The sequence below is a fragment of the Coturnix japonica genome, chromosome 38 (genome assembly GCF_054131305.1).
Source record: "Coturnix japonica strain WE chromosome 38, WE-NBRP24, whole genome shotgun sequence".
Classification (NCBI taxonomy): Eukaryota; Metazoa; Chordata; class Aves; order Galliformes; family Phasianidae; genus Coturnix; species Coturnix japonica.
The window spans coordinates 4934239-4961125 of record NC_140700.1 but is presented as its reverse complement, the minus strand read 5'-3'; the positions used below and the strand labels follow the sequence as shown (position 1 = coordinate 4961125).

General features: G+C 54.8%; 3 protein-coding genes across 9 annotated transcripts; all 3 read left to right on the top strand.

Moving 5' to 3' along the window:
- The first annotated feature begins 28 nt into the window (after positions 1-28).
- Positions 29-9461, top strand: DEF6 (DEF6 guanine nucleotide exchange factor). 2 transcript variants are annotated; one of them, XM_015885158.3, is made up of 11 exons: positions 29-155; positions 3191-3331; positions 4034-4219; positions 5846-6073; positions 6235-6381; positions 6506-6614; positions 6689-6987; positions 7425-7591; positions 7778-7976; positions 8519-8609; positions 8720-9461. In XM_015885158.3, the coding sequence occupies exons 1-11, from the start codon at positions 60-62 to the stop codon at positions 8935-8937; spliced, it is 1881 nt and encodes a 626-aa protein (XP_015740644.1). In that variant the 5' UTR covers positions 29-59; the 3' UTR covers positions 8938-9461. The 2 variants fall into 2 exon arrangements, with proteins under 2 accessions (XP_015740644.1, XP_015740643.1); XM_015885157.3 differs by having other exon boundaries at positions 4004-4219.
- Positions 9462-10002: 541 nt separating this feature from the next.
- PPARD (peroxisome proliferator activated receptor delta) lies at positions 10003-24131 on the top strand. Of its 5 annotated transcripts, none has more exons than XM_015885162.2 (8): positions 10003-10067; positions 12852-12937; positions 20356-20585; positions 20858-21009; positions 21537-21675; positions 21889-22091; positions 22219-22669; positions 23066-24131. In XM_015885162.2, the coding sequence occupies exons 3-8, from the start codon at positions 20450-20452 to the stop codon at positions 23311-23313; spliced, it is 1329 nt and encodes a 442-aa protein (XP_015740648.2). In that variant the 5' UTR covers positions 10003-10067; positions 12852-12937; positions 20356-20449; the 3' UTR covers positions 23314-24131. The 5 variants fall into 5 exon arrangements, with proteins under 5 accessions (XP_015740648.2, XP_015740647.2, XP_085383370.1 ...); XM_015885161.2 differs by having other exon boundaries at positions 22216-22669; XM_085527244.1 differs by lacking the exon at positions 10003-10067 and adding an exon at positions 11469-11622.
- Positions 24132-24217: 86 nt separating this feature from the next.
- Positions 24218-26882, top strand: LOC107324800 (uncharacterized). 2 transcript variants are annotated; one of them, XM_015885163.2, is made up of 7 exons: positions 24218-24603; positions 24769-25094; positions 25282-25367; positions 25450-25670; positions 25988-26098; positions 26166-26292; positions 26367-26882. In XM_015885163.2, exons 1-7 carry the CDS (start codon positions 24347-24349, stop codon positions 26520-26522), a joined length of 1284 nt encoding a protein of 427 aa, XP_015740649.1. In that variant the 5' UTR covers positions 24218-24346; the 3' UTR covers positions 26523-26882. The 2 variants fall into 2 exon arrangements, with proteins under 2 accessions (XP_015740649.1, XP_085383372.1); XM_085527246.1 differs by lacking the exon at positions 25988-26098.
- Positions 26883-26887: the final 5 nt, after the last annotated feature.

Sequence of the window (26887 nt, the reverse complement as noted above, 5' to 3'; positions counted from 1 at the left end):
TTCCTGAATCCGGATTCGCAGCATTGACAGAGCAGCCGCTGTCACCACCGCCTGCAGCCATGGACCTGCGAGCGGAGCTGCTCAAGTCCATCTGGTACGCGTTCACCGCTCTGGATGTGGAGAAGAGCGGCAAAGTGTCCAAATCTCAGCTCAAAGTGAGTAGCCGGGGGGGTCGGGGTGGGAGGTGGGGGGTCAGGGGGGGCTGTGGGGCTCAGGGGATGCTTTGAAGCTTATGGGGTCCCGCAGGGGTTCGGTGCTGGGGATGGGGGGCTGCGCTGCTGTGCCACGTGCGGTGCCTTGAAGTTGTGCTGTGCCTCACCTCCATTTTAAGAGTCAAAAGTATAAAGCGTGTGTGTGGGGGGGGGGAGTAGCCAAGAATGAGCGGCCAGGTCTGTTTTCGGTGTGAAAATGGGGGAGAAGTTGGAGTTTTTTGGTGTTTTTGGTTTCTTATGCAGTCTGTGCTCACCTCTCGGCCCAAAGTCGGGCTGTTTGCACACCCCGGGGCGCCCATGGTGCCTCTTCCTGTGAGCTCAGGGTCGGAAGCTGGAGGGAGAAGCTTCGAAATAGGACGGCTGCTCTGTGCTGCTCTGTGTGCAGGGCCAGCAGCACCGCACTGCTGCTCCAAAACACCGACAGAGGCATTGTTAGGAGGCTCGGAGCTTGATCCATCCCCATAAAGACTCATGGAGCTCTATCTGCCTCCAGGACGGGTGAAATCCCACCAGGTTTCAATAACAGGCAGCACTTGTTTTATTTTTTTCCCCTTTGCAAACTCCGCAGCTCCGTTCTGTTGCTTGAAGTCTTGGCCTGGTTCTTGCGATGTAGATGTGCAGTTCTGGGGCTGCAATAAAGAGAAGGGACCCAGGTTAGAAACATGCAAAACAAGGCAAAGTGTTGCATCAGGAGCCTGGGAGATGCGTTGTGGAACCCCACAGAGAAACCTTTCCTCCTCTTTTTTTCCTCCCTACTCTCCAGGGCTTCCCCCAGGGCAGGTAATGGGGAGCTGGGAACTGCATGGAACCACCTGCTGCCCGGCTGCAGGGACCCCAATGGGGCTGGGCTCTGATGAGCTCCATGTTGGGGATGGTGGTGCTGAGCTCACAGTTTCACAGCAGTTTCCTAGAGAGCCCATGCAGCCATGAGCCCCACTGTGACTTAACCCAGAGCTGAGCACAGATTCACCCCATGCTGTTCTCCCATCCAGCCCAAAATGGGGACGTGGCTGCAGCAGAGGCTGTGCACACCCACATACTGGGAGCACCCAGCAGTGCTTGTTCCACTGCATGTCTTAACGCTCAGCAGCTTTCCACCCCTCATTTCCATTGCCCATCATTGCCAGTCCTTTGCTTGCTGCAGGATTTAGGGCTGCCCACCCCACACTGGGTTCAGCAGTTGGGTTCTTTACATGCACTCCTACTAGTTGAGTCCTTTATATGCACTTGCTCCTGTGCAAGGAGCTGTGTGTATGTCGGTGTGACACAGGTGGGTATCTGCAGAGGAAGGAAGGACAGTTTTTGTGGTGAAGTGATGAGATGTGGGGTGTTCTGTTCCCAGCATTGCGCTTCCTGATGCTGCCATGAGCTCTGCCTTCGAGCTGCACACCGCATGGGGTTGGAAATGCTGCTGGAAAACCTTGAAAACCCAAATTTGGGGCAGTCCCAGCTGGGATTGGTCATATTCCGGGCTTCTTTTCCCATGGAAATGTGTTGGGAGATGGTGGTCCCGAGGCTGTGTGTTGGGGGGGGGCAGGGGCTCACAACCCGTGCCCTTTGGGAGGCAGAGCCCCCAACATGTTTAGGTCTCAGGGTATGGTGGGTGCCCTGGGGCCTGGACAGGCTCACTGCAGCCCACTACAATGCCCTGGGGCAGGCAGGATGGAGCCACACGGCTCAGATTGAAGCTCTTGTGCCTGTTGAATGCACAAAGGGCTCTTGGCACAGGCTGGTGCTGGCAGTTTGGCCAACAAGACGGCTGAGAGCAGCTCAGCTGGGTGAAAATCTCCCCTGGGGGGGAGCCCATAGGGCTGTGCTTGAATAGTGGGGGCATGCAGACCCCGCTCATTCCTATTGCTGCTGGTACAGGCTCCTGGAGGCATCTCCCTGGGTAGGGCTCCCTGCAGCACCTCTGGTGGTGCTGTGCTTTGAGCAAAGGGGAGAGAAACAGAGACCCAAATATGTGGGATTTGTGCCAGTTACGCAGAGCCACGCTCTGATCCCAAAGGTCACCCCCAGCCCTGGCATCGCCCACTGTATCTCCCACAGGGGACAAGATGAGAAGCTGCCATTCTTCAGTGCTGTGACGTGTTCCACCCCCGTGGGGAGGGACGTGGGGTGCTCGTGGTGCTGGGCTGACCGCAGCCGACCCCTCCACCTCTGTGCAGCGTGGAAAGGCAGCATCACCAAAGCACTCTGCGGGCTGCGCTTCAGTGGCCAGAGCATCCCTTCCCCTGTCAGCCCCCCCAGTTTTTTCCCCTGTGTCGGGGCTGCGGGGTGTTTTCCTCCCTCCTCTGTCCCCATAGAGTTGGGGTAGCCCTGACCTCACGCATCCTGCACCCTTGGCTGGGGCTTTCCTCCCCACCTTGTCTTGCTTTCAGTGTTTAAGTGAGCGTTCCAGCAAGAAGCAGAGAGTGCATTGCAGTGTATGGGGACATTCAGGGGGCTCAGGGTGCCAGCCATGGCCATGACATGCTGGGGTGAGCTCATCCCCATGGCACATCCCTATGGCAAGGCTCAGGAGAGCCCTGCATAGGAAGGGGAGGGCACAGCCATGGTTCCCTGCTCTTGTTCTGGTTTCTCAGGGTGTTTCCATCCCTCCCACCCCTGCGCAGCCCCCAGGGCAGTGCCAAACCCCAAAGGGTGCAGCGCAGTGCTCAGGGCTACAGCCCTCGTGGTGTCTGCGTGCTGGGTGGAGCCCTGCTGATAGCATCGCTCTGCAGGGGAGAAATGAGAGAGAAAATCCAGTTGAGCAAGAACCATCTCCAGCTGTGCAGCAGTGCGGACCCTGACAGCTCCTCTCTTTTGGGAGATCTCCCTATCCATGTTGTACTACCTTGGATAAAAAAAAAAAAGAAAAAAACATCAGAAAATCCTCACTTCCCAATGCACTCCTGGCTGCCCAGCTGATTTTTAAGGCTGCTTTTTGTGGGTGCCGTCCCCAGACTTCACGCTGCTCTCCCCTTGTGCCCCACCAGGTGCTGTCCCACAACCTGTACACGGTGCTGTGCATCCCCCACGACCCCGTGGCACTGGAGGAGCATTTCCGTGATGATGATGACGGGCCGGTGTCCAGCCAGGGCTACATGCCCTACCTCAACAAATACATCCTGGACAAGGTGAGCCATGTCCCCCATGGTTTGCAGGGCAGGGCGGGGGGGGTTGGTGAACATGGAGGAGTTGGAGGAGGGCAGGTTGGGAGCTGGGGGGGTTCTCTCTTTTTCTGTGGCTCAAAAGCACCTTTGTTTCATGCGGTGCGGCTCAGTGCTTGTTTCCTCCAGGCACGTGAGGGCTGACAGCTTTCTTCCACTGCATGCTCTAAATACGCTGGGGCCCAGCACAGGGGGTTGTAACCCTTCCCTCCCTGCTGCCTCCAAAAAGGGCTCCACATTAGGGAGCCCAGCACAGCCCATCCCTCCCAATGCAGGGTGGCCCAAACCATTAGTTTCCCATGTGGTTCTTTGCGAGATGACCTTTAAAGTGCCTACTAGTCTCACTAATAAAATCCCATAGGCAGACTGAGAGAGGAAGTGGTTTTTCCTGGTAAGAGGGGCTCTCAGCTGTTCCTGGTACCCAGCACCCGAGGTTTTGCTCTGGCTCTGCTGCTGCAGACTGTGGTTTGCTCACATGCTGGCTGTACGGCTGGGGAAGTGCTGGCCAAGGGTCTGATCCCCACCACCTTCCAGTGACGCAGCACATCAGTGATGCCTCAAGCACAGCCCTGACAAAGGCTTTCGATGGCTTCTGAAACTTGTGCCCTCCCTGCAGCCTTCCCCCTTGTAATCCTGCAGCACATTCACCAGCCTGGGTCCTGTCTGCAGGTGGAAGAAGGTGCTTTTGTCAAAGAAAACTTTGATGAGCTCTGCTGGACTTTGACAGCGAAGAAAAATTACAAGCCTGACCGGAATGGGAATAGTGTTGTATCCCACCAGGATGCCTTCAAGCTCTGGTGTCTCTTCAACTTTCTGTCTGAAGACAAATACCCTCTCATCATGGTGCCAGATGAGGTAGGAGCCTCCTCTCCTGGGCTCGCTTTGGGCTGACGTGTCCCATTATCACTCCCCAGCACGTCCTTCCTGAGCTGCCTCATCACATCCTGCAAGTCGTGGTGCCTTGGGGTGGGGGGAGCAGCCATGCCCATGGAGTGGAGGTGACTGGAGGAACCCTATGAGGTGCTGAAGCCTCCAGAGGAAGGATGGCTTGGAGGATGCGATGTGGGCTGATCTATAGCACATTCCTCTGTGTTTGAGTCGAGGTAGCTGGGAAACAAATATTCCAGCCTTCAGACTGTCAACCAGAGAGCATCCAAAGCTCAGCTCCAACTGGGTCTGCTACTGAAGCCCTTGCAGCTCACCCAGCAGGTGCACAGGGCATGGTGCTGGAGGGCTCCTCCTGATATTTGTGGGGGAGAAAGAGAAGATGATGAGGTACAATTTAAATCTGTAGTTGAGGTGCTCAGTCCATGTCCCTCCCCATAAAGAGCAGACACAGCTATCCCAATCCATGCATGCTGCCACCAAGAGCTCAGCCCCTGCACAGCACTCAAGGAATTAAGTGTGAGCACCCGGGGCCACTGGTGGTAATCCCCAAATTCCAGGCAGTATTTGGAGGAGGAGGCATTCCCTTGTCCAAGGGTCAGGTGGAAGCCCCATGAGCTGGCTGGTAGAGGTGGGGAGCACCAAAGCCAACAGCAGCTCCAGCAGGTCCCACTGCACCAATCAAGGATGGAGCTCAGACGGGTGGGCAGCCCCAGAGACAAACAAATGAAAAACAACCACCACAACAAATGGGGAAAAAAAAGGCACCAAGAACTGAAAAGAAGTGCAGTGGTGCGCAGATATACGAAGGCAACCGCACTTCCTGCGCCCCAGGAGAGGTGTTTCCTGTTCCCCAGAGCAGATGAATCATCCTTCTGCTGGCTGAGCTGAGCTGAAAGAAAGAAATAAACCAGGTTAAATTATTACCCTTTTCCCAGATAGATGAGGAGAGATGGAAATCCCATTGGGGTCGGGTAGGGGATGTTGCTGTGTCACACCTTGGTCACCTGCCCTCCTTGCTCTCAAGTTCTCTGGATACCAAAATATCCCATGGTTCTATGATCTTTAAGGCTCCCTCCAACCCAACCATCCCATGGTTCTATGATTCTGTGTTATCTTCAACTAATTTGAAAGCAATTGATAGTTTTGCAATGATGTCCTCTTCCCTTGCAGGGACCCTTTGCTTTTCCTTCCAGAGTTTTTATGAGGTCAGCTAGAAACCGGAGCAGGGCTGTGGTCAGGGCTGTGGTCTGATCCCTGCTGTGTGTTGGGACAGCAGGGCTGGGAAGTCCTACCTAAAGCATTGACTTCTCTCTCTTTAGACAAACAAGCCAAAAGCTTGTAGGCCTTGTGGTGAAAAGGAAAAGCCTCCATGCAATGATCAGGCTGACTCAAACTTAATGTCCTGAGCCTGGAAAAGCTTGCCCATTACCATCAACCATCCCGAGGGGTGACACCTTTGTGATAAGGCTCCTCTATCTCCAGGCTGGAAAGGGATGTGGTTTTAGGTCCTCCAGAATGGGTTTTGTCGGTCCAAGTTAGTGGTTATGTGGCGGTTCTCACTTCTCCATGATGCCGAGCTCCTCGTCCCCACAGGTGGAGTACTTGCTAAAGAAGATCTGCACGGCCATGAACGTGGAGCTGAACTCCTGTGAGCTGGACGACTGCCTGTCCCAGGAGCCGCAGGGGCAGGGAGGGCTGACGGTCTGGCAGTTCCTGGACATGGTGAACTCGGGGCGGCTCCTGCGGGGCATCGAGCAGGAAGCCATCAGCATGGCGGTGGAGGAGGTGTACCAAGAGGTCATTGAGGATGTGCTCAAACAGGCAAGGAGCTCACGTGTCCTGGGGCATGGCTGGGAGCTGGCCGCTCTCTGGGGGATGTTTCTGGTCTTCTCCCAGTTGTTAAGGATGTGGTTTCCATGTCATTACACAACCACCCATCCTGCCCCCACGCCATGTTTGAACCCTGTGTCTCCTGGGTGCAGGGCTACCTCTGGAAGAAGGGCCAGCTGAGGAGGAACTGGTCGGAGCGGTGGTTCATGCTAAAGCCCAGTGCCTTGTCCTACTACATGAGTGAGGAGCGGAAGGAAAAGAAGGGGAGCATCACCTTGGACAAGCACTGCTGTGTGGAGGTACAGCCTGGGCTCACAGCAGGGGCAACATCTCCTACGTGTGTCTGGGGGTTTTTCTTGGTCCTCATCCCACTTGTCCTCCAGACACATGGCAGTGATGCCATCCCATGTCCTCTCCCTGCAGGTGCTGCCCGACCGGGATGGGAAGAGGTGCATGTTCTGTGTGAAGACCTCATCCCGCACATATGAGATGAGCGCTTCGGACACCCGGCAGCGCCAGGAGTGGACGTTAGGTCTGTATCATGCCCACTCTGTGCCCTGTCCCCAGCATCCCACGTCCCCCCTGACATCCTCCTTCCTTCTGCAGCCATCCAGACTGCCATCAGACTGCAGGCTGAAGGCAAGAAGTCCCTGCACAAAGACCTGAAGCAGAAGCGACGGGAGCAGCGCGAGCAACGGGAGCAGCGCAAGGCGGCCAAGGAGGAGGAGACACAGCGGCTCAAGCAGCTCCAGGAGGAGAAGGAGAGGAAACTGCAGGAGCTGGAGCTGCTGAAGGAGGCCCAGCGGCAGGCAGAGATACTGCTGCAGGAGGAGGAGCAGCGGCGGAGGAAGCAGCACGAGGAGATGCAGAGGACCCTGGAGATCCAGCTGCAGGAAGCCGAGCAGGTGGGGGGAAACCTAAGACAGGTCCTGCAGTGGGACTGTATCACTCATGGGGTGACTGCTCCCATCCCTGTCCCTTGGCCAGGTCAGACTGAGGAGGGTTGACAGAGCTTTTAGGAGCACATTCTTTTCTTGCTATAACACTCGTACCTCTGGTGGTGGTATGCACAGTGGTGTGTGACATAGGGACAAGAGACAGAGGGTCAGCACATGATACTCAAGGAACAAGATGTGGATAAACTGTTTGGGGGTGCACAAAGCTGAGAGGCTGCTGGGCTGCCTAGGGAGCCTCTTTCCATCCTTGCAGCTGATGCTGGCTCCTTGAGAAGCATTCCTCTGAGCAGGGAAACAGCCTTGCCCTGGAGCTCTCCCCATGGGCTCCTCATGGCGTGTGGGACCTCAGGCCCCAGGCATCCTGACAGCTCCTCTCCCCACCGCAGGCGCGTGCCTCCATGCAGGCAGAGATGGTCCTGAAGGAAGAGGAGGCTGAGCGTCAGCGTAAGCGCATCATGGAGCTGGAGGAGATGCAGGAGCGGCTCCAGGAGGCTCTGCAACAGGAGGTGAAAGCACGACACGACGAGGAGTCTGTGAGATACGCACAGGCCAGGTAGGAGCAGAGCCTCCCTGCGTCTTTTCCACCAGCCCTGCTCCCAGGGCTGTCAGAGATGCTCCCCAGTGTGATTCAGCTGTCCTCATTTGCTTCCTGGGGATCCTTCTGATGCCAGAAGGAACGTGGGGAGCTGATGGATCAAGTGGCAGAGGGATGTCCTCACCTCATGCGCTTCCTTGGCAGGCTACTGGCTGAGGAAGAGGAGAAGTTGAAGCAGCTGATGAAGCTGAAGGAGGAGCAGGAGGAATACATCATCAAAACTCAGCTGGAGAAGCAAGTCCTCAAGCAGGAGATGGAGAACAAGAACAAGTGTCTGGAAGAGGCCCAGAAGCAGCTGGAAGAAGTGAGAGTGAACAGGCTGCGGGTGGACCAAGACGTCATGGTGAGCATCACCCTGGTGCCTCTTCCTACGAGACCCAGGGGACTTTCCAAGCCTCCCCTGAGTCACCTCCATACTGGAGAGAGCCTGGGGACCTGCTGTCACGCAACCTGCTGCAGCCAGGCTGGGGTTCAGGTGTTACATCAGCTGCAGCAGGGAGAGCAGCCCCAAGGTTTGCTCCTGAAGGTTTGCAGAGCTGTGCCAGGTCACAAAGCCACTGAAGCAGGGAAGAGGCTGTGGCCGTTCTGCTCCCATTTTGCTGCACTGGCAGGTGCTATTTCGAGAAGTCTGCTGACAGGGTGGGAGAAAATGCTGGCATTTCCTCACTGCACAGCTCTTGGATTTCCTGAGCTGTGCCATAGGGTGATTTGTTGGCTCTTGGCATGTTCCTGAGAGAGCAGCAATGTCAGACCTGGGAACGTGTGGAGCAGGGAGGGCTGGGAGCAGGAGGAATAGAAGACACAAAGGGAGACTCCATTCCAGGCTCAGGGAAGGGAAACTCCTGCCAGTGGTGCTGGGCCCATCTCTCCTCTGTCTCTTTGCAGGCAGCCCAGAGGAAGCTGAGACAGGCCAGCACCAACGTCAAGCACTGGAATGTGCAGATGAACCGCCTGATGCACCCCATCGAGCCAGGAGGTAGGAGACCTTCCCATGGCACACAGCTCAGTGCTGCTGCTGGTTCTCCTGCCCTGTTCTTTGGGACATTCAGAGAGGACAGACAGTTGATTTTTCCATTCTGTTTCCAGACAAACGTACAAATATGAGTGGAGGAGGCTTCGCTGGCTACGCACCCCTCATGTGCCGGAGAGATTCCTCCCTAAAACTCAAGCAGAAAGTAGAGGATAAAGGCAGCGAGCCCGTGAGGCAAAGCAGCAAAGAGAACGTGAGCAATGGCGGGAGCAGCAGCAGCCCACTGCCGTCTTCGGATGCAGACACCATGGCCACAGAGGCCTCCAACCAGTAGGGACCTGACGTGGTCAGCATGGTCATCTCGGGTTGTAGACCAGCAGAGACCAACAGAGCCTATAGGTGACTGACTACACTGACTACAGAGCAGAGATGCTTCATGCTGCATGTTCCAAGAGCTCTGACAGTCCAATGTCAGCAGAAGGCAGTAGGGCCGTTTCCTCCTCTGGGCTGCCCTGTTGTGGGGTCTGGACTCACCTCCCTGCACACCAGACACTGGTTTCAACACTTCATCAAGTGGCTCTGGACTGTGTGGCCCAGGACTGCCATTCCCCCTTGGTTTCTACAGCAGCATCACCCACTGTGCCACATTGTCCTCCAAAGGGGCCTCCAGGGCAGCTCTAGGGACTGACTGGTGCCTTCTCACTACCCCCATACAAAGGGCACTTTGGGCAACGACCGGGTGGACCAAGATGCCCTTAAACTACACGTGCATCCCCTGAAGGTGGTTGTTAAGTCACATAGATACCAATATAAACCAAGAAGTAATAAAGCTTTTGGAGCCACAGGCCCATAAACCCATGTTCACAGCTGCTCACAGTGCAGTTGAACTGCAGTTCGTTAAGAGATTGCAATCAGTTTCCTCCCCCTGTGGTTGCTCACAGCTCTTCCTCCCCCTGGTTTAAGTGCTCTTTTCTTATGGTTATTCTCACAGTGTTTGTATGACGTGTTTGTGCATAGACAAAGCAGCTCTGTGTGTCTGTGGGGTGCACAGTGGCCCCATACAGCATATAATGAACATGGGTGGCTGCAGCCTTCATGGTGACGGCTTTGGGGGCTTGTCCTGGCAGCCAGGGGCTGTGGCAGGTCAGATGTGTTGTCTGTCCTCCTCCTCACAAGGCCTTCACTACAAGGAGGTAGTGACAACCGCCGCCATTTTGTGCCTCCCTGCAGCGCCTACATCTCCCATGATGCTCCTGAAGCCAGGAGGACTATGCGCTGAGCCCGCTAGGGGGCGCTGTGACATAGAGAGGGGCGGGGTTTGTGCCGTTGCCGTGGTAAAGCGGTACTCACTTCCGGGCGGCTCCGATTGGCTGCGGGGAGCCGGGAATGTGGTGACGTCAGAGGAGGGCGCGGTGACGTGAGGCGGCGGGTGAAGAGCGGGACGGGAACGGGACGGGACGGGAGGTGAGAGAGGGGAGAGAGGGGAGGGGGCGGCAAGGGGGGGGGGTGGGGATGGGGATGTGGGAATATGGGGTGGGGGGCGGGTTGTGGGGTCGTGGGGGGGAGTGGGGCTGTTGGGCCCACCCCACAGGGGGATAAGGGGGGTCTGTGAGGAGTGTGAGGGGCCTGTGAGGGATGGAGGGGGGTCCATGAGGGGTGGGGGCTCTGTGAGGGATGGGACGGCTCCATGAGGGGTGATGGGGGCTCTGTGAGGGGTGGTGGGGGCTGCAGGATGGGGGCAGTGTGTTGGAGGCCTTAACGAGGTGCAGCTGCTCCTTGCCGTGGGTGTGTGGTCAGGCTGGGGGTCCTGAGGGCCTGTCCCCAAAGGTGTGTGGGTTCAGGGCAGCCCTGAGTGCTCTGCTGGGATGTGGGCAGGAAGAAGCGATAGGATGGGGGCAGGCAGCTCTGTTGGCCGCTGAGGTTTGGAAGCAGGGTGTCATCCTTCCTGCTGCTGGGATCCCTGTGGTTCTCTGCAGCTCTGCTGCCTTTACTCCATGCTGGATGTGAACCAGATGCTCCCTGCTGTGCTGTACCCTCCCCCAGGTGGGCTGTGCCGTGTGGTGGCACCAGCTCTGCTGGGTGGACTGTAGTTCTTAACGAACTTGAGAAGCGCTTGTAAAAAGTCCCAGGTGAAAGGTAAAGCTGTGCGACCTGTAGGTGGCTTCTGAACCGGACCTGATTTTCTTTCACCTCCCACTTCCCTCTTTTGTTTTGTATTTCCAACCTGTTGTGTTTCAACTCTTTGTTGGCTGCCTCTAAGGGCCGTCATCACAAGCAACAAGGATCCTGCTTTTGCATTGAGCTGATTTGACACCCCCCTCTTTTTGCACTCTCCTGGCCTTATTATCCTTTCAGTGTTTCTGTGTGCTGACTCCACCTCAGATGATGCTTAACTGCCTGATTTTTTTATGGGACTCCAGCTTGTTTACAATGAATTAGGCCTCACAACACATTTACGAGGTAGGTGTGTTGTGCTCTAGTGCCTCTGGATGGGAAATCAGGGCACAGAAAGGCTCAGTGGCTGAAGGTGCATGGCAGTGCTTGCAGCATCTGCTGGCCATCAGCTGCGTTGTGCTTAGGGACTTCAAACCCAGCGTGGTTTCCTCCTTCCAGGCAGCTTTGGCCCTCTTCCCTCCAGCAGCTGGGCCAGGAGGCCTCATGCTCACTCACATGCCATGAAAGCCTTGTGTCAGGGGCTGAAGATTTACAGTGCGGGAGGACTGAAGGTGCAAGTTGGTCACCTTCTTACATCAGCCCACATTGTACTCCAAGCTTTTGGTCTCCTCAGAAGTCTTATTGTGCAAACTCCATTGCTGCTTTTGGGAGAATCCTTTTCCCTGACTGACAGAAGCACGTTGGGTGCAGGTTTTCCTTGTGACTTATCAGCCAGGACTGAAGGAAGAAGCTTTCAGGGGCGATGTGCTGGCAGCTCCCTCTGCACCCTCCTGAGCTGGTGCAAGTAGTGCCTTGTGTGCACTGTGCTGGGCATGCCCTGGCACTTACCTGTGAGCAGCACAAGGTGAGCTGGTGATTTAGTGTTAATGCTCAGGTCTCCAGCAGCAGTGAGTGCTCTGCCCTGTGCTGGGGGCAAGCCCAGGGTGTGATTTGTGCACTCTGTGCGTGATTCATGTGTTGGTTAACACTGTCAACTTTGTTACTGAGTCAGGGTTTTACTGCTGGTGGAAGTGAAGTAAGCCATCTCCTGATGCGCCAGCGGGGATGTAATGACTTTATTACCTTTCCTCATCAGGAAGTTAATGAAAAGCATTGTCTTGATGTTGGGTGGGGAAAAAACCCCTTCTGTTTTTGGGGTGGGATGAGAAGCCTGCTGCAGCCGTAGCGTTCTGTTGTGACTGTGGAGCTGAGAGCACAACCAATTGTTGCTTTGGCTTTTAGGTCAGACGTGCTCCTTCCTTGGTGTTGTCCTGTGCACCTGTAGCTCCCAGTGCCTGTTGAGGCTGGGAGGTGAGTGCAGGAGAGGCTGCAGCCTGAGGTGGGATCTGCTCCCTGCCCAGCATCAGGCTGTGTATGGGATCAGTGCTGGGCTGCCTTGGGAGTCTGCTGCTGCTGGAAGGAGCAGCGCTGCAGAATGGGGCTCTTCCATCGGGGTGGGAGGAGCAGCTAAGCCTGTGCAATGTCAGAGAGGGTACGTGGGTTCAAGTAGCATCATGTTCACAGCATCTTTGTTTAATGTTAGTCCAGTTAGTCTGCATAACTGTGTCTAAAAATAGAGCATATTTTCCTGTAAGTCCTCTGGTTCAAAGTCTCCAAGACTTTTTTTTCCCCCTGCAGTGGTCTCTTACTGCTCTCGTGTGCCTGCAGTTGTTTGCAACGTTATCAGGAAAACCAAGAGGGGTGAACTCCATCAGATCCTTAAGTTTCAAGAACCAGAGAGGCTCATTAAAGTTGCAGTAACTTCCACGTAGCCTCCCAAGGAGGGATTAAGCAGGTCGAGTAAGCAAACCACCTCACAGCCATAGCAGACCTTTTCCATGAGCTCTGTGTTTTAACATCAACTTTACACACGGTCACAAAAACTGGGGGTGATGGAGCTGTAAATGTGGCCAGCACAAGGGAAAGGCAACGTGTTGACTTGGAGGAACTCACCCAGCAAGTGGCTGCAGCGTGCAGCAGAGGGAGTGTGTGTTTAAATTTCAGAGACGTCGCTGGATCTGTCCCAGTTTTCCCAGCGGCATAAATATCTGGCCTTCAGCACAGCTGTGAAATCCTCGTTGTGTTCTCTTGCAGATCACTTTGGTCCCCAGCTCTCCATGCTGACATGGTAACAGAGCGGCGGCTCTCAGCGGCGGGCAGACAGAGACAGCTGCGGAGAGGTAACCTTCCCCTTCTGCCTTCAGATCTGTGGAAGCACACTGCTTATTTCTGTTTAAATTTGGGGTAGGGAAGAGCTGAGGAAGAGCTTTCAGCAAGTTTCGCTTCTCCTTGTGAGCAGAGACATTCCTAAATGTCTTTTTCATTCTAAATCCCGTGCCTTACATTTGCTCACTTTCTGAATGTGGTCTTTCAGGATTCTGCTTAGGCGTGTGCTTTAAGCGTTGTGGTCTAACCCTGTTCCTCTGAGCCAGCAGCTGCTTTCGAAGTATAACAACATTTGGTTACTTCATGGATTTTACAGCTGAAATTGCCTCTTCTAAATCATAGAGGACTGTACTTAGGTAAATGATCACCTACCTGTTGCACACACAATCTGGCACCGATGTCGACAACACCTATTACTACGTGACTGCCTTACCCAGGCAAAACTGAGCAGGTTATTACTGCTTCAGCCCTGCAATAGAGGATGTGACTCGGACTGCAGTCCTGCCCATGGTGATGCTGAAATGCCTCGGGGTGGTCGCCTGCATGTTGCTTCTGCCTGTGCCAGGGGGGTGGGTTTATTTCTGCCACCGCATATATCTGAGGTATTCAGCTGGACGGAGATGGGGCAAGTTATTAAGTGTCTCTTAAAGTTTATGCAACTGTTCTGCTCTTTCAGTTCTGGCATTTGGAACATGGACTTCCAAGGAACTTTTGCAGTGTGTGCAGAGGGTTTTGTAATGAGCCACATGAGGCTGTTTTGATAGGGGAAGCATTGTTGTGCAGCATTACTTGCTGATGTTAATGGTCTTCTCCTCTCAAGAGTGTTGTCTGTTGACAAATCTGTAGTTTGGTACAGTACATCTTGTTGTGTTTGGGGGAACGTCTCAGCTGTGGCTTTTCAATTATGAACCGCAAGTCTGCTGTGTTCTTAGAAACTGAGACTGGCACAGTAAGGGGCTCAAGATTCCTTTGGGCAGCAGGATCTGACAGGCAAGTGATTTTTTTTAATCAGGTGTGATGCTGTTCGAGTGCTTATGGCTAAGAGATTATTTGCTGCCGAACACAGTCAGGCTTGCCCTTATGGTGGAATTTTAAAGGGTTTGGGCTTGTTTTGTGGACTGCTGCCTGACTGCAAGAACTGTACAGAGCAGAACTGATTTGAGATGAGTCTTAGCTTCCGATGATGCTCTAAAATGACTGTTGTAATCACAGTGTCTGACACACATCTGTGTGCTCCAAGAGCTTGTGAATGTGAACATCATGAGGGGTCAGGTACGTGCTGGGCTGATGATCAGAGTCTAATATGCAAGAAGTCTGGGTTATCATGTCTATGGGGAGGGGTTATTCTGTGTGACTTGGGGTCATCAGATAAGAGCCGGTGGTGTGCATGAGTGTGGGGTTGAAGCTGGGGGTCCTGGGAGCTCACTGTGTTGGGCTCATGGTGCTGCCCCTCCTGGGTGTTATGAAAGGTGTTGATGCTTTGCTCCAGTGTTTTGTTCTCTAGGGGCTGAGGCAGAACTCCAAGCAGTCAGGAGCACACTGAGGTCCTCTCCTTGGCAGGGGTCACAGGGAAACTTCTGCTCCTCCCTCAGCTCTTGCTACACAGAGAGTAGCCAAAAATAGTAAGGAAACATCTCTCCTCCAGATCTCTGAGAGGGTGTTGAACTAGTTTGTGCAACAAAGTTATTTTAATGCTCTCTGGATGCAGTCAAACTCAGATTTGCTCTCTCCCTCTCTCCCTTTGTGTGGTTGAAGGGGAGGTGAAGCGAGCGTGGCGATTTGTTCCAGCCATTTCGGTGCGGACGTTCCCAGGCTGTGCTGAATCATCCGAACCCTGGGCATCATCGCTCACTGTCAGCTGTGTCCTGGGATCAGGGCTGCGTGCCGAGTGCTCGGGATATTTTGCTACGGTCTATGAAATATGTAGTATGCATTGCTAGGAGTCTGAGTGTAAGCATAGCAAACTTAAAGGCTGGTAGCTTTAGCACAAAGGATCTCAGTCACTGCAGGAAGGTTTGGTAACACTTTTTGGGGTGGATTCCTGGATTTGGGAGTGCTGGCTGCCTGCTGGTAGGCCTTGCTGGCCTGCTGGGTATTTGGCTCCAGCTAAATTTGGCTCCAGTGACTCAGAGCAGTGGCCTGCTGCTGCATTTCTCTGTTTCCCTGTTGCTTTTCCAGGGATCTGATTGCTCTGTGGGGACACTTGCTGGTGTCCCAGTGACACCGAGGCTTTGAAGGAAGCCACGCCAGGTTCTGATAGAAATGCTGCCATGGGGAAGCCACGCTCACTGCCACCCAGTGCTCCCTCAGATACGTGCTCCTTGGCTTTGCAGCAGCAGCTTCCTGCGCTTACTGCTTTCCTGATTTTCCCTTTCAGTGCAGTCCTGAGCTTGTGCCTGCTGTTTGCTTTGGGAACCTCACTGCTGTTCCTGCGAGAGCTCCTCCCGTCAGCTCTGTTCTATAATTACTGGTGTTCTTGAAACCAGATCCTCCCATGTGGCCTGTTGTGGATTGGTGGACCAGGGGTCTGTAAGCAAAGCCAGTGCCTTGGAGCAATGTGCAGCAGGACTCGGAGGCTCAGGGAGCAATGGCTTTATCTCCCCTTGGGATGGTAAAGGGGGAGTGTTAGCAGGCAGCTTCTTGGGCACTTCCAGAGAGGAAGCAGAGATGTAAAAGCAAGCCTGATGCTGGGCACTGGCTCTGCATTGGCAATGAATGGGATGGGTGTGTGGGGTCAGGATGCTGTGCTGGCACCTAACCACAGCCTCACAAGCTGCCTTGTGTCCTTCCCAGATCTGGAAGCACTCTGAGCTCAAACTGCAGCAGAGTGCCCAAAGCATTGTCCTCCTGCATTACATGGCCTCCAGAAGACAGCAGAGCCTTCCTCCCTGGCAGCCTGTGCGTGCAGCAATCTTGTTTTGCATTGCCTGTATAGGCATGCTGCAAACAAGCTGCTCACCCAGCTGAGAGCAGCACACCATCCCATGGCAGCGCCATGCCCAGCATTACAGGACAGGTCATGTCTCCTCTGCTGAGCCCTGGTGTGAGTGAGGATGGTCCTCTCTCGTTACCAAACGTAATGATCTTCTCAAATGACAACACATTTATGCAGTTTCCAGTGCTGAGAAGGTGTCACCTTTCTGGTAGCTGCTTGTTTCCTGGCCGTGCTCCTCGTCCCATCAGTCAACCACACACAACCCCTGCCCACTCTGGGCTGTCCTGACTTAACAGCAAAACACAAATATCAGCTGGCAGTTTCCAGCGTGAGACTTGGCAGTTTATTTGCTGAAAGTAATCCTGGAAACATTTAATATGGGAATGTACAGACAGAGGAGACGGTCACGAGCAGCATGGTGTACTGACCTGGGGCAGGCAAGGCTTGTGAGCGTGATTGGGAACAGGTGTCCAAATCCATAATACAGGAATAAACAATGACACTTGGCGTCGAGGTCCAAAACATGACGTCTCTGTGAGCTAATGTAGCAAGGAAAGGACAAGGAAGGAAGCACTGCAGAACTCTATTATTATTATTATTGATGATGAAGGAAATGGAGGTATGGGGGGTGGCTGGATTTGCTGCAGGTCTCGAAGCAGGACTTGGGATAAGAGCTGGTGAGTGTTCAGCTCTTTGCTGCCCATCCTGCTGCCAACCCTTTTGCAACAGGGAGCTGTGGAGCTCCAAGGCTGAAGAGGGCAGGGAGCCTCTTTCATGGAGAGCAGGTGAGCTGTGTAGGGATGATTCTCACAGAGGCATGAATACTCACAGTATGCAGTCTGCAGTATGTACCATCTACAGGTCTTGCAGCACATCAGATGTCTTGGAGCCCCTGGAGCCAGAGATACCTTTGCAGCTTCTGGAAGGTGAATTGAAAGGGAAGAGCAGCCCCTCCTGCAGCTCCTGCCCCCCCCAAAAAAACCCAGCACTAGTAAGTTCCTTTTGGAGTGCAGTGACCTGGTTTTGGGGACAGCTATGATGCAAAAAGAGAAGAATCCAGTGCGTTTCACAACTCTTTGACTTATTTCTCTTCCTCGTTATCCAGGAAGTGGATGAGTTGTAGCATGTGGCTGATGTGTGATTCACTGGCAGCTTGAGGCAAGCAAGGGAATCTCCTGTACTCCTTTGTCATATGTTGTTGAGTGATTAGCATCAACACAGTAATTGCAGCTCAGGCAGCACCCAATGCTTCACTGGCTGGGTTATACTTGGTGAAGAGCAGCCAGCAGCACTGGAGGAGAAGACAAGGAGGGGACATCCATGGTGTTGGGGCAGGTGCTTTCTCTGCCTCGCCAGGTCCAGTCGTTTATTCCTGCACGGATCCTGCCTTGCAGCCAAGGCTTCTGAGCGAGGGAGGAAACACTTGGTTAGTAAATACTGCTGGGATCTCATTAGCTAATGAGGAGGTGTGCTGGTCTTTCAGGAACAAAAACCAAACATGTTTACAATGGTTGCGTCTCCTGGTTTTCTGCACTTGGTTACCTTTCCTGTGTTGCAGCATCTGCTTAGCTCTGATTTGGCTTTTATTAGCAGTAGATGACGTGAAGGAGGAGGAACAGAAACTGGTACTGGATCAGCAGACTTCGGAAGCGGTGACACAATCCAAGGGATGTCTGCAAATAATGGCCAGTAAGAGGCAATCACTTTTTTTAATGGAAGTAAGCTCATTTTCTTGGTGTGTTTATTCAATGTGTGCTCCATGATGAGAGGACGCCGCCACACGGTGCTGAATGCACAATCAACAGGACGTGCATTTGGATGAATTTGTCTAATATTTTGTTTTCCAAATGAGCACAGACACAAAGAGGTGCTTCCATGGTGATTGATTTCCTTTCTCAGCTCCCTGTGACCTCCTTTACGGTCACTCAAACAACTGTTGGAGCAGGTTGACATTGTGAGCTGTCCCTTGGGAGGCCTGGGCCATTTCTGGCACTTTCCTTTGTCTGGGAACTTCAATATTCCAAGGAGGACACGCACATGGTGACACTGCAGCAAGCAATGGGGACTGAACAGGGAGCTGCCTCCAACCCTGTCTGCATAAGAAACAACTGTGCCCTCCCCTGGTGGGGGATAGAGGTTGGAGAGCTCCCTCTACCACAGTGAACACACTGAGGTTGCTTCTTTTTGGAGCTTGCCCTCAGCAAAACTACATCTGCTTTAAAGATCAAATCCTAATTTGATTATTAGGCCCCCTCTGAACCAGGGGGCCTGCAGGGAGGCAGCACGTCCCCTTTGTGCTCATGGCTGCTGCTGTGTGATCCTCTGCAAACACTTTCTGCCCTCAAAGGCTCGACTTTGTTGGGGCTGGCAGGAGGGTGCCCAGGACTGAATGACGCATCCTGGACACTGGCACAGTTCTCTGTTCTCTCTGCACGTGCCAGAAGAATCCAGCACTAAAAAGAGTCAAAGAAGCTGTTGCACTGATTTTAATCAAGCCAGTGCTGGCTTGTTCTTTACACTCCACTCAGTCCTTCAGCTTAAAGTAAAGTCTTGGTGGTCTCTGTGTGCGGCTGTTTGGTCGCTGCCTCCACTCCCAAAGTTGGAGGGTTTGGGGTCTGCACATCCCCTGCAGCAATACAGGGCCGTGCCCAGCACCTTGCTGTGTGGGCACAATCCCTGCTGCTTTTCATCTGCTGAAGGCTGGAATTAATGCCTCCCCTCTCCCTTTATCTCCCTTGTTTGGAAAACAGGGGAAGGGCTCAGGGAAAGGCAGGTGTGCAAACAGCTTCCACGGCTCCCCTCTGCTCTTGGCCTGCAAGAAGATATTAAAACAATACATTCAGAGCTTTCTGCTGAAAGCTTCTCTCTGTCCATGGGTGGGATACATATCCTTATCCTGCCCTCGTTCACATGGGGCACCTCTGCTGGAGTCTGCTGTTGCTGTCAGATGTGTTCTGTCCTCTGTTCTCCCACACCCCTGGGGTGTGCGCAGCCATCTGCAGCCAGACCAACTCTGAGCACAGCCCAGGAGTTGCTTTGGTGTGTCCATGGCGCTTGCTGCTGCTCAGGAGTGCAAGGCCCTGCATGGACCTTCTGCCATCCTACTCTATTGACAGCTATTCCAGGCAAAAAGCATTTTTCTGATGTGTGTGCATTTATTTATATATAGGCTTCAAACAGATTCAGCTTGTTACCCTCCATCTCTAGCAAATAGGTTTTCCTGCCTGCATGTTGTGCCCCACTGCATGAGTGGAGGCCAAGGACAACACAGCCCTGAATGGCTGCTCAGTGCTGCCCAGGAGGCACAGGCAGGGAGCATTGCTGTGAGCCTTGTGCCCCTCTGCTGCTCCTGACAGAGCTGGGTAACACCACAGTCCCAGTTCCTGTCCCCAGAGCTCTGAACTCCTGGTATGCAGAGGAGAAGCAAGCTGCGGAGCCAGGCTGTGATCCAGCACCAGCTCTTAGGGGTGCCTGGCTGCTGGCTTTGTGGCATGTTGACATTCAGCTTCTCTTCTGCAGGTTTTGTCCTCCCCCTTGGCACCAGCTGCTGCTCACTGATTTGACCTTGTTCAACGCTGACAGCTTCCCAAGGAACTGGCTGCAGCACAAGTGCCAGTTGCTGGGAACGGAGGGGAGGATGCTGCAGGAGAGCAAAGTAGCCCAGGGAGCCTGGGCTGCACTCTGCTTAGAAGAGTGAATTCAGGCATTAATTGCTGGAGCAGGACTCAGTGCAGGCGTTGAGATCTGGAGGCTGGGACGTGGGCACTGGGAACAGCACCAGCAGGGGATGGGCTGGGTGACCACAAACAGGGAGAGGAAACACGGGGAGAAGGGGCCCACAGCAATCCTCCCACAGGAAGCCCTGGATTAGGACATGAGCTGGGTTGTGCAGCCAGCCCCATGGCTGAGCTCGGCCCCGCAGCTGTACAAGCAGCAGCAGCACGCTCAGCTGAATGGCTCTTGGCAGAGGAGCCGGGGCCGCTTACAACATGATGAGTGAAAATAAACACCACTGCTGTAACGGGAAGGAGTGGGAGCGCGGGGGCCGGCAGGAAGCTGTCACTCTCACAGTGTGGGGCTGGGGCTCACAGACCCAGAGCCCTGCTTGTACCCCCTGTAGCCCCTGGGCTGAGGGCAGCGTGGGGCTGAGCTCTGTGCTGGCAGCTGCAGCGTGTGCTATCTGAACCTTTCCGGTAGTGTTGGCTGCTCCAAACCCCGTCCTTGGCTGCCACTGTGACAGCACGGGCTGCTGATGGCTGCAGGGGACATTGCCCAGGGCAGTGTCTGCTGTGGGATCTGCGGGGTGTGGAGCCTTTGGACCCTGGGTGGGCCGTGGGCTGGTTGGTGTCCCAGGATCAGCCTGCTGGGCTTTAAACAGCAAAGTGGCCTTTAAGAAGCCCCGGGTCTGCTTGTCATCATGGATAAGGATATGAAGCAGAGTGGGATGGCAGGGCTGCTCTCATGGCACTGACACTGTACCTCTCCCTCTGCCCACAGGCTAGTGCAACTGGCAGGGTCCATCTCGGATAGACGCGGATGATGCCAGAGCTATGACAGGGATTGCAGTCTTGGCACTGAGGGGTGATCAGTTATGGAACAACTACAGGAGGAAGTACCTGAGGTCAGGGAAGAGGAGGAGGAAGAGGAAGAGGCAGTGACAGCACCCAGAGGAGCCTCGGACCCAAGTGCAGGACCAGACAGCTCGCTGCCCTCCAGCAGCTACACCGGTGAGTGGAGCCACATCCCCCACACTCACAGAGAATGGCCTGCACACTGCCTAAAATTAAGCTCCAGAGTCCTTCCAAACTCAGCACTGATGTGGAGTCTGTTAGCTCCTGGCAGTGTTGCAGCTCCATACATGGCATCAGCCTGCGGCCAGTGCCTCATCTCAGAGGTTAACCACCCAAACCCAGTGCCCCATCAGCCCCATCCAGGTGGGCTGGGTGTAACACTGTGCTTGTGGCTGCTGCTCAGGACGGATCCTGTTGTGTGTTTGCAGACCTTTCGCAGAGCTCCTCTCCCTCCCTGTCAGACCAGCTGCAGATGGGCTGTGAGGATTCGGCCTCGGGGGCACTGAACGTGGAGTGCAGAGTCTGTGGAGACAAAGCCTCGGGCTTCCACTATGGTGTCCATGCCTGCGAGGGCTGCAAGGTGCGTCCTCCCCAGGGAGCGCAGGGTTCAGCCTGGGTCAGGCAAACATGTCCCACTTCTTAATTTGTTGTGCTTTGTTTTGTAAAGCAAATCCTTCTACCTCCACGGGGACCTTGGGTTTGCTTGTAAAGACTGTCTGTGCTGCAGCTCAGCCATGAGCTGCATGTGTATCCCGCTGGGATTGCTGGCCACAGCTTGGCCGCACCTCTAAAATTCCTTCCCCCGCACCAGATGCCAGCAAGGCTGCATTAGCAGTGAGGCCCTGCCAGACTTTCCTGCAGGCTGGGGCCCACAGCCTGTTCCTCCATCCCTCCCTGCTGGCTGCATGCAGTATCACACACCCAGTCCTACTCTTCCCCATTTCCCACCACATCACCTCTCCTTGTGGCTCTGTTTGTGCTGAAAACACCCAGTGAAGGATGAACCTCTTTGTAGCTGCTGGGGATAACAAACTGGACTGATCCTAAAGTGTGGGTGCTAAGGCTGCTGTTCCCTTGTCCCCCTGCTCCGTGTCCCGCTCTATGTAGGGTTTCTTCCGCCGGACGATCCGCATGAAGCTGGAATATGAGAAGTGTGAGAGAAGCTGCAAGATTCAGAAGAAGAACCGGAATAAGTGCCAGTACTGCCGCTTCCAGAAATGCCTCTCGTTGGGCATGTCACATAATGGTGAGTGTCACTGTTGTTCCTGGCTCTGCTGGTGAGGTGCCCTGGGACCATCTGCCCCAAAAGCAATTCTTTATCCCAAGGATTCACAGGCAGAACTTCAGGTGGAACCATCTTGTTCCAGCCAAGGTGTTTCTGTGGGAAGCAGGGCTTGTGGTGGAGCCTCTATGAGTGGAGATGGGGGCTGTGTTGATGCTCTGGTTTTGCTCCTCACAGCGATCCGCTTTGGCCGCATGCCGGAGGCAGAGAAAAGGAAGCTGGTAGCTGGGCTGACAGCGAGCGAGATCAGCTGCCAGAACCCACAGGTGGCTGACCTGAAAGCTTTCTCCAAGCACATCTACAACGCCTACCTGAAAAACTTCAACATGACCAAAAAGAAAGCGAGAGGTATCTTGACCGGGAAGGCCAGCAGCACCCCAGTAAGTTCCCTCCTGTGGCACGCAGGGCTGGCTGCAGCCTGTTTGGGGGGCTGTTCTCTGGGCTTCTTCCTGCTGTAACTACTGCACATGCAGCAGGTTCCTGACGGCTCTCTTCTTTTTCAAGCAGCCTTTTGTGATCCATGACATGGACACCCTGTGGCAAGCAGAAAAGGGGCTGGTCTGGAAACAGCTGGTGAACGGGATCCCCCCCTACAAGGAGATCGGGGTGCACGTCTTCTACCGCTGCCAGTGCACCAGTGTTGAAACTGTGCGGGAGCTCACTGAGTTCGCCAAGAGCATCCCCAGCTTCATAGGCCTCTACTTGAATGACCAAGTGACTCTGCTGAAGTATGGGGTGCACGAGGCCATCTTTGCCATGCTGGCCTCTATCATGAACAAGGACGGGCTGCTGGTGGCCAATGGGAACGGCTTTGTGACCCGCGAGTTCCTGCGTAGCTTGCGCAAACCCTTCAACGAGATCATGGAGCCCAAGTTTGAGTTTGCTGTGAAATTCAATGCACTGGAGCTGGATGACAGCGACCTGTCTCTGTTTGTGGCTGCCATTATCCTGTGCGGAGGTGAGCGGATGCAGAATCCCCCAGGGCTGTGGGGACAGGAGGGGCCGGGCTGCAGCTGACCCAGTGCTTCAGCAGGGCCTTTGCTGGCAGAAATCAGCCACGATTGTCTTATCATGGTATCATAGAATGGTTTATGTTGGAAGAGATCTTTAAGTTTTGTCTAATTAACCCCCATGCTGTGGTTGCAAGACTTAGGGGGGTGAGAGAAGAACTGAACGGTTCTGATCCCAAAGATTGGACCGAGTACCATCCCTTTCTCACTGGCTGCTGTCAGACATGCAGTCTGAGGGCAGGCATTTTCCCCCTTTTCCTGGTTATCTGGATTGCAATCACTGTGGGTGGGTTCCATTCCCCAGCTCCATACCATAACCCAACTGCCATGCTTCCTCCCCACAGACCGACCCGGCCTGATGAACGTGAAGCAGGTGGAGGAGATCCAAGACAACATCCTCCGAGCGCTGGAGTTCCACCTGCAGTCCAACCACCCGGACGCCCAGTATCTCTTCCCCAAGCTGCTGCAGAAGATGGCCGACCTGCGGCAGCTGGTGACAGAGCACGCCCAGCTGGTGCAGAAGATCAAGAAGACAGAGACAGAGACCTCTCTGCACCCGCTTCTGCAGGAGATCTACAAGGACATGTACTGAGGACCTCTTATTTATGAGAACGAAGCCATGGATTCCAAGCGAGACTCTTTGTATAAAAACAAAGAAAACCTTTCCCCATGTCTTCCATTTCTTCTACTGGAAACTCTTTTCTACACGACTCCAATGTACGGTACACAGGGCAAGGTGCTGTAAGGTTTTGCAGCCACCTCCTGGTAGCTCGGGACTTCCATTAACACACTAACGAATTTACAAAGGCAAATCTTAAGCTACTGTTTCCATTACTGCGAGGCCTCCAGAGCAGCCGGATGGTTTGCATTACATATACAGGGGGTTCCTGCAGCAGCTTGGGGGCTGCTCTGGTTGCTCAGAGCCCCAAGCATGGTGTGGTTTCCCCATGGGGCAGCAGCAGCACTTACAGCGTGTCCCCCTGAGCTTGGGGTCAGCTTTGGGTTCTGGGCTTCCCCTCCGTGCTGCTGGGCTGGTGATCCACACCTGCTGCTGCCTCCTCACTGTGCCTCAGTTTCCCCACTCACCTCCCATTCGTACCTCGCAGGGCTGGTAAGGAGTTACCATTTCTAAAGCACTTTGAAGTCCTCTGGGGAAGGCACTGGAGATGCTGCTCCCAGCACAGGGGTCTGTCCCCAAAGCCCCCATTGACCCCAGCTCGGTGGCACCCCCAGGACACATGGACTCCTGCATTGGTCACTGCAGGACTCTTTGCTCTTCCCTTCAGTGTAACAACCCTCCAACTGAAATGTATATTTTTGCTAGAAGTACAAACCTCCAAGTGTTTTCAATTATATAAATAGTATCCGCAAACTGACTGGACTTTAAATAAATCCAAACTAAATATTTAAGCACCTCTTAGGGCCCAGCCCTTCTGTGCAGCACTGAGCGCTCAGGTTGTTTCCAGCACAAGGGATGGGATGCATTTCCATTCCTACCTGCGCTTCCAATGTGTAAGGTGGAATAATACAAAAGATGGTGATAATACAAGAAGGATGGTGATAGATGCCCAAAAGATGCCCCAAATCCAAAGAGAACCAGCACAGTGAACCCGCTCAGGTGCTCCATGGGAAGCTGCACCGTTTCCCTTTGCATTTCCCACACCTGTTTTATGGCAATTTGGGTACACAGACCCCCCACCTCCCACCAGCATGAGGAGCAGCAGGTGAACGCAATTAAGGTGAGGGTGTGCCCACCCCACCAAGGTCATAAAAGCCCCAGAAGGGCCGCTCACCCTGCACTGCGGGAGGAGATGGAGCCGGGCTCGTTGGTGGCACCGGGGGCGCTACGGGGTCGGGGGGGCTCTGTGAGACCCCTGTGCAGGTAGGGATTGGTAGTGCCTGGCAGGGGGAGGTAAGGCTGAGCCGGGAGCTCTGCTGGGGAGAAAACGTGGCTGCATTATGGCAAACTGCTGCTGCTGCCGGGGGGTGATGCTCCATCCCTGAGCTTTGGGCCCCCCCCGGCCATGGACATTCTCCCTCCCCGCAGGGATTTTGCCCGCGGTCGGTGCCGCTGGGGGCAGCGCTGCCGCTTCTCGCACGGCTCGAAGTTCCCCCCGCCCCGGCATCGCGCTCCGGCTCCGGAACAGCCGCAGCCCGCAAGGACCCGCTGGGACGGGTCGGAGCCGGGGGCGGCGTCCTGGGGCCGGGGGGCAGCGGGGAACAGCTTTGACCCCAGCACAACTCGAGCCGCCTTCGGATCCCCACGTATGGAAGAAGAAGAGAATGGCAACGAGAACATCCCCGTGCGCCGTGACCGCCCCGGGTGGGCTGTGCGTGGAGGATCCGTCCCTGCGAGAGCTCGGGGTGCAGCAGGTGGGTGCTGTGTGTGCCCTGCTCCCAAATCTTCATCCCCATCTCCAGATAAAGCCACGCTGGGGCTGTGGGAAACCCTACCGGTCCCTCCCTAAGGGAGGGGGGCAGCTGAGTGCTGAGCCTGTGTTCTGCGGGCAGCTGGACCCCACGGTGGGGTGGGCTTTTCTAACAGCTCCTCTGTCCTCAGGCCCCCGCCGGAATGGGCTGAGATCAGACTGCAGCTTCCCAGCCCCCAGCAAAGCAATGGAGGCAGCGTGGGCTCATTGCTCGGAGGTGGGTTCGGTCCCGTGGCTGTGCAGCCCGTGTGACCCTCAGGTTTTGCCCGTGGGCTGCAGAGCCGTGTTGCTGTTTGTAGGACCCCGCACAGCTCGGTGCTGCCGCAGCTCCGGCCCCCCCCGCAGACCCGAGGGCACGCAGCGAGGCTGTGGTGTGCGGCATCTGCATGGAGCGGGTCTATGGGAAGGCGCTGCCCGAGGAGCGGCTCTTTGGGATCCTCCCCAGCTGCAGCCACGCGTTCTGCCTGGGTTGTATCCGCACCTGGAGACGCAGCCGGGACTTCCCGAGCACCGTCATCAAGTGAGTGTGTAGGGACACATGGGGGCAGCACAGGGATATGGGGTCACTGTACCAATGAAGTCCTTCCTTGGGTGTGGGAGCTGTGATGGGGTGAGGATGCTGGGTGCTCCCATGTGGGTGCTGAGCTCTGCCAGGGCTGCTCCCCCATTGGGACCCATCTCAGGTTGGATATTAAAGAATTCTTACCAGGAAGATGGTCAGGAATTGGCACAGGATATCCAGGGGGTCATACAGCAGGGGTCATAGATGGGGTGGGTTGAGGTTGGACTTCAGGATTTCAGAGTTCTCCCAGCCCTAATGACTCTATGATTCCGCAGGGCCTGCCCGCAGTGCCGGCTCACCTCTGCCTACTACATCCCACACAAGTTCTGGGTCTCAGATGGAGCTGAAAAGCAGCAGCTCATCGAAAGCTTCAGGGCACGGACAGGGTGAGTGCTGAGCAGGGCGGGCTGTGCAGCTCCTGCTGTGCTCACAGCTGCTGCTTGAACCCTGCAGGAGAATCAGCTGCAAATTCTTCACCCGGAACCGCGGCCGCTGCCCCTTTGGGTCTGACTGCATCTACCTGCACCAACTGCCCCATGGACGCCCCCCACCACCACGGCACAGGAGGCAGCAGCGTGTTGTGAGTGGGGCAATGTGTCCTGTGGGGTCAGGGCTCTGTGTGGGGTTGGGGTTCACCCTCTGTCTGTGCTGCAGGAGCGCAGCCCATCCCCCTTGGAGAGCTCTGATGAGGAAGAGGAGGAATTCCACCTGCTGGAATGGGCCGTCACCAGCGCTCTGCTGGAGCTGGACTTGCTGTATGCGAGCTATAGGCAGCAGCTGCTCTTTGAGGACAGCAGTGATTCAAACTGAGACGTGGGACCCCCCGGGTGCTCTTGGCTTCAAGGGAAGCATCTGGGAATGGAATGATCTGCTTTTAATGCTTTGAGCTGCTCCTGGCTTTGGTATGATGGGGTGGAGGGGTGCCTATGGGACGGGGTGCCTATGGGATGGTCCGTCTGCTGCGTGGATCCGGGTTATTCAGTGGGGGGTTTCAGCCCCTTCATTTGCCCCCTGCAGGAGCTGAGATGGGGAGGGGTTTTTTTAAGGCACAGAGGGCTGAGAGGAACGTTGAGCCGGGCTGCCCTGGGGTTTTAAGCTGTTTTTAAACCAATTTTAAACTGTTTTTAGCGAAATCTGGGAATATCGAAATAAACCAGCTCTAACACTGCCTCCAG

Bases quoted from the DNA above. Each gene is read 5' to 3' on its own strand.
- DEF6 (XM_015885157.3), top strand. From the start codon at position 60: ATGGACCTGCGAGCGGAGCTGCTCAAGTCCATCTGGTACGCGTTCACC. The intron at 6,074-6,234 runs GCAAGGAGCTCA...TCCTGGGTGCAG, and splicing joins TTGAGGATGTGCTCAAACAG to GGCTACCTCTGGAAGAAGGG. The intron at 6,615-6,688 runs GTCTGTATCATG...TTCCTTCTGCAG, and splicing joins GCGCCAGGAGTGGACGTTAG to CCATCCAGACTGCCATCAGA.
- LOC107324800 (XM_015885163.2), top strand. From the start codon at position 24,347: ATGGGAAGCTGCACCGTTTCCCTTTGCATTTCCCACACCTGTTTTATG. The intron at 25,095-25,281 runs GTGGGTGCTGTG...CTCTGTCCTCAG, and splicing joins GAGAGCTCGGGGTGCAGCAG to GCCCCCGCCGGAATGGGCTG. The intron at 26,293-26,366 runs GTGAGTGGGGCA...TCTGTGCTGCAG, and splicing joins ACAGGAGGCAGCAGCGTGTT to GAGCGCAGCCCATCCCCCTT.
- PPARD (XM_015885161.2), top strand. From the start codon at position 20,450: ATGGAACAACTACAGGAGGAAGTACCTGAGGTCAGGGAAGAGGAGGAG. The intron at 21,676-21,888 runs GTGAGTGTCACT...TGCTCCTCACAG, and splicing joins GTTGGGCATGTCACATAATG to CGATCCGCTTTGGCCGCATG. The intron at 22,670-23,065 runs GTGAGCGGATGC...TCCTCCCCACAG, and splicing joins TGCCATTATCCTGTGCGGAG to ACCGACCCGGCCTGATGAAC.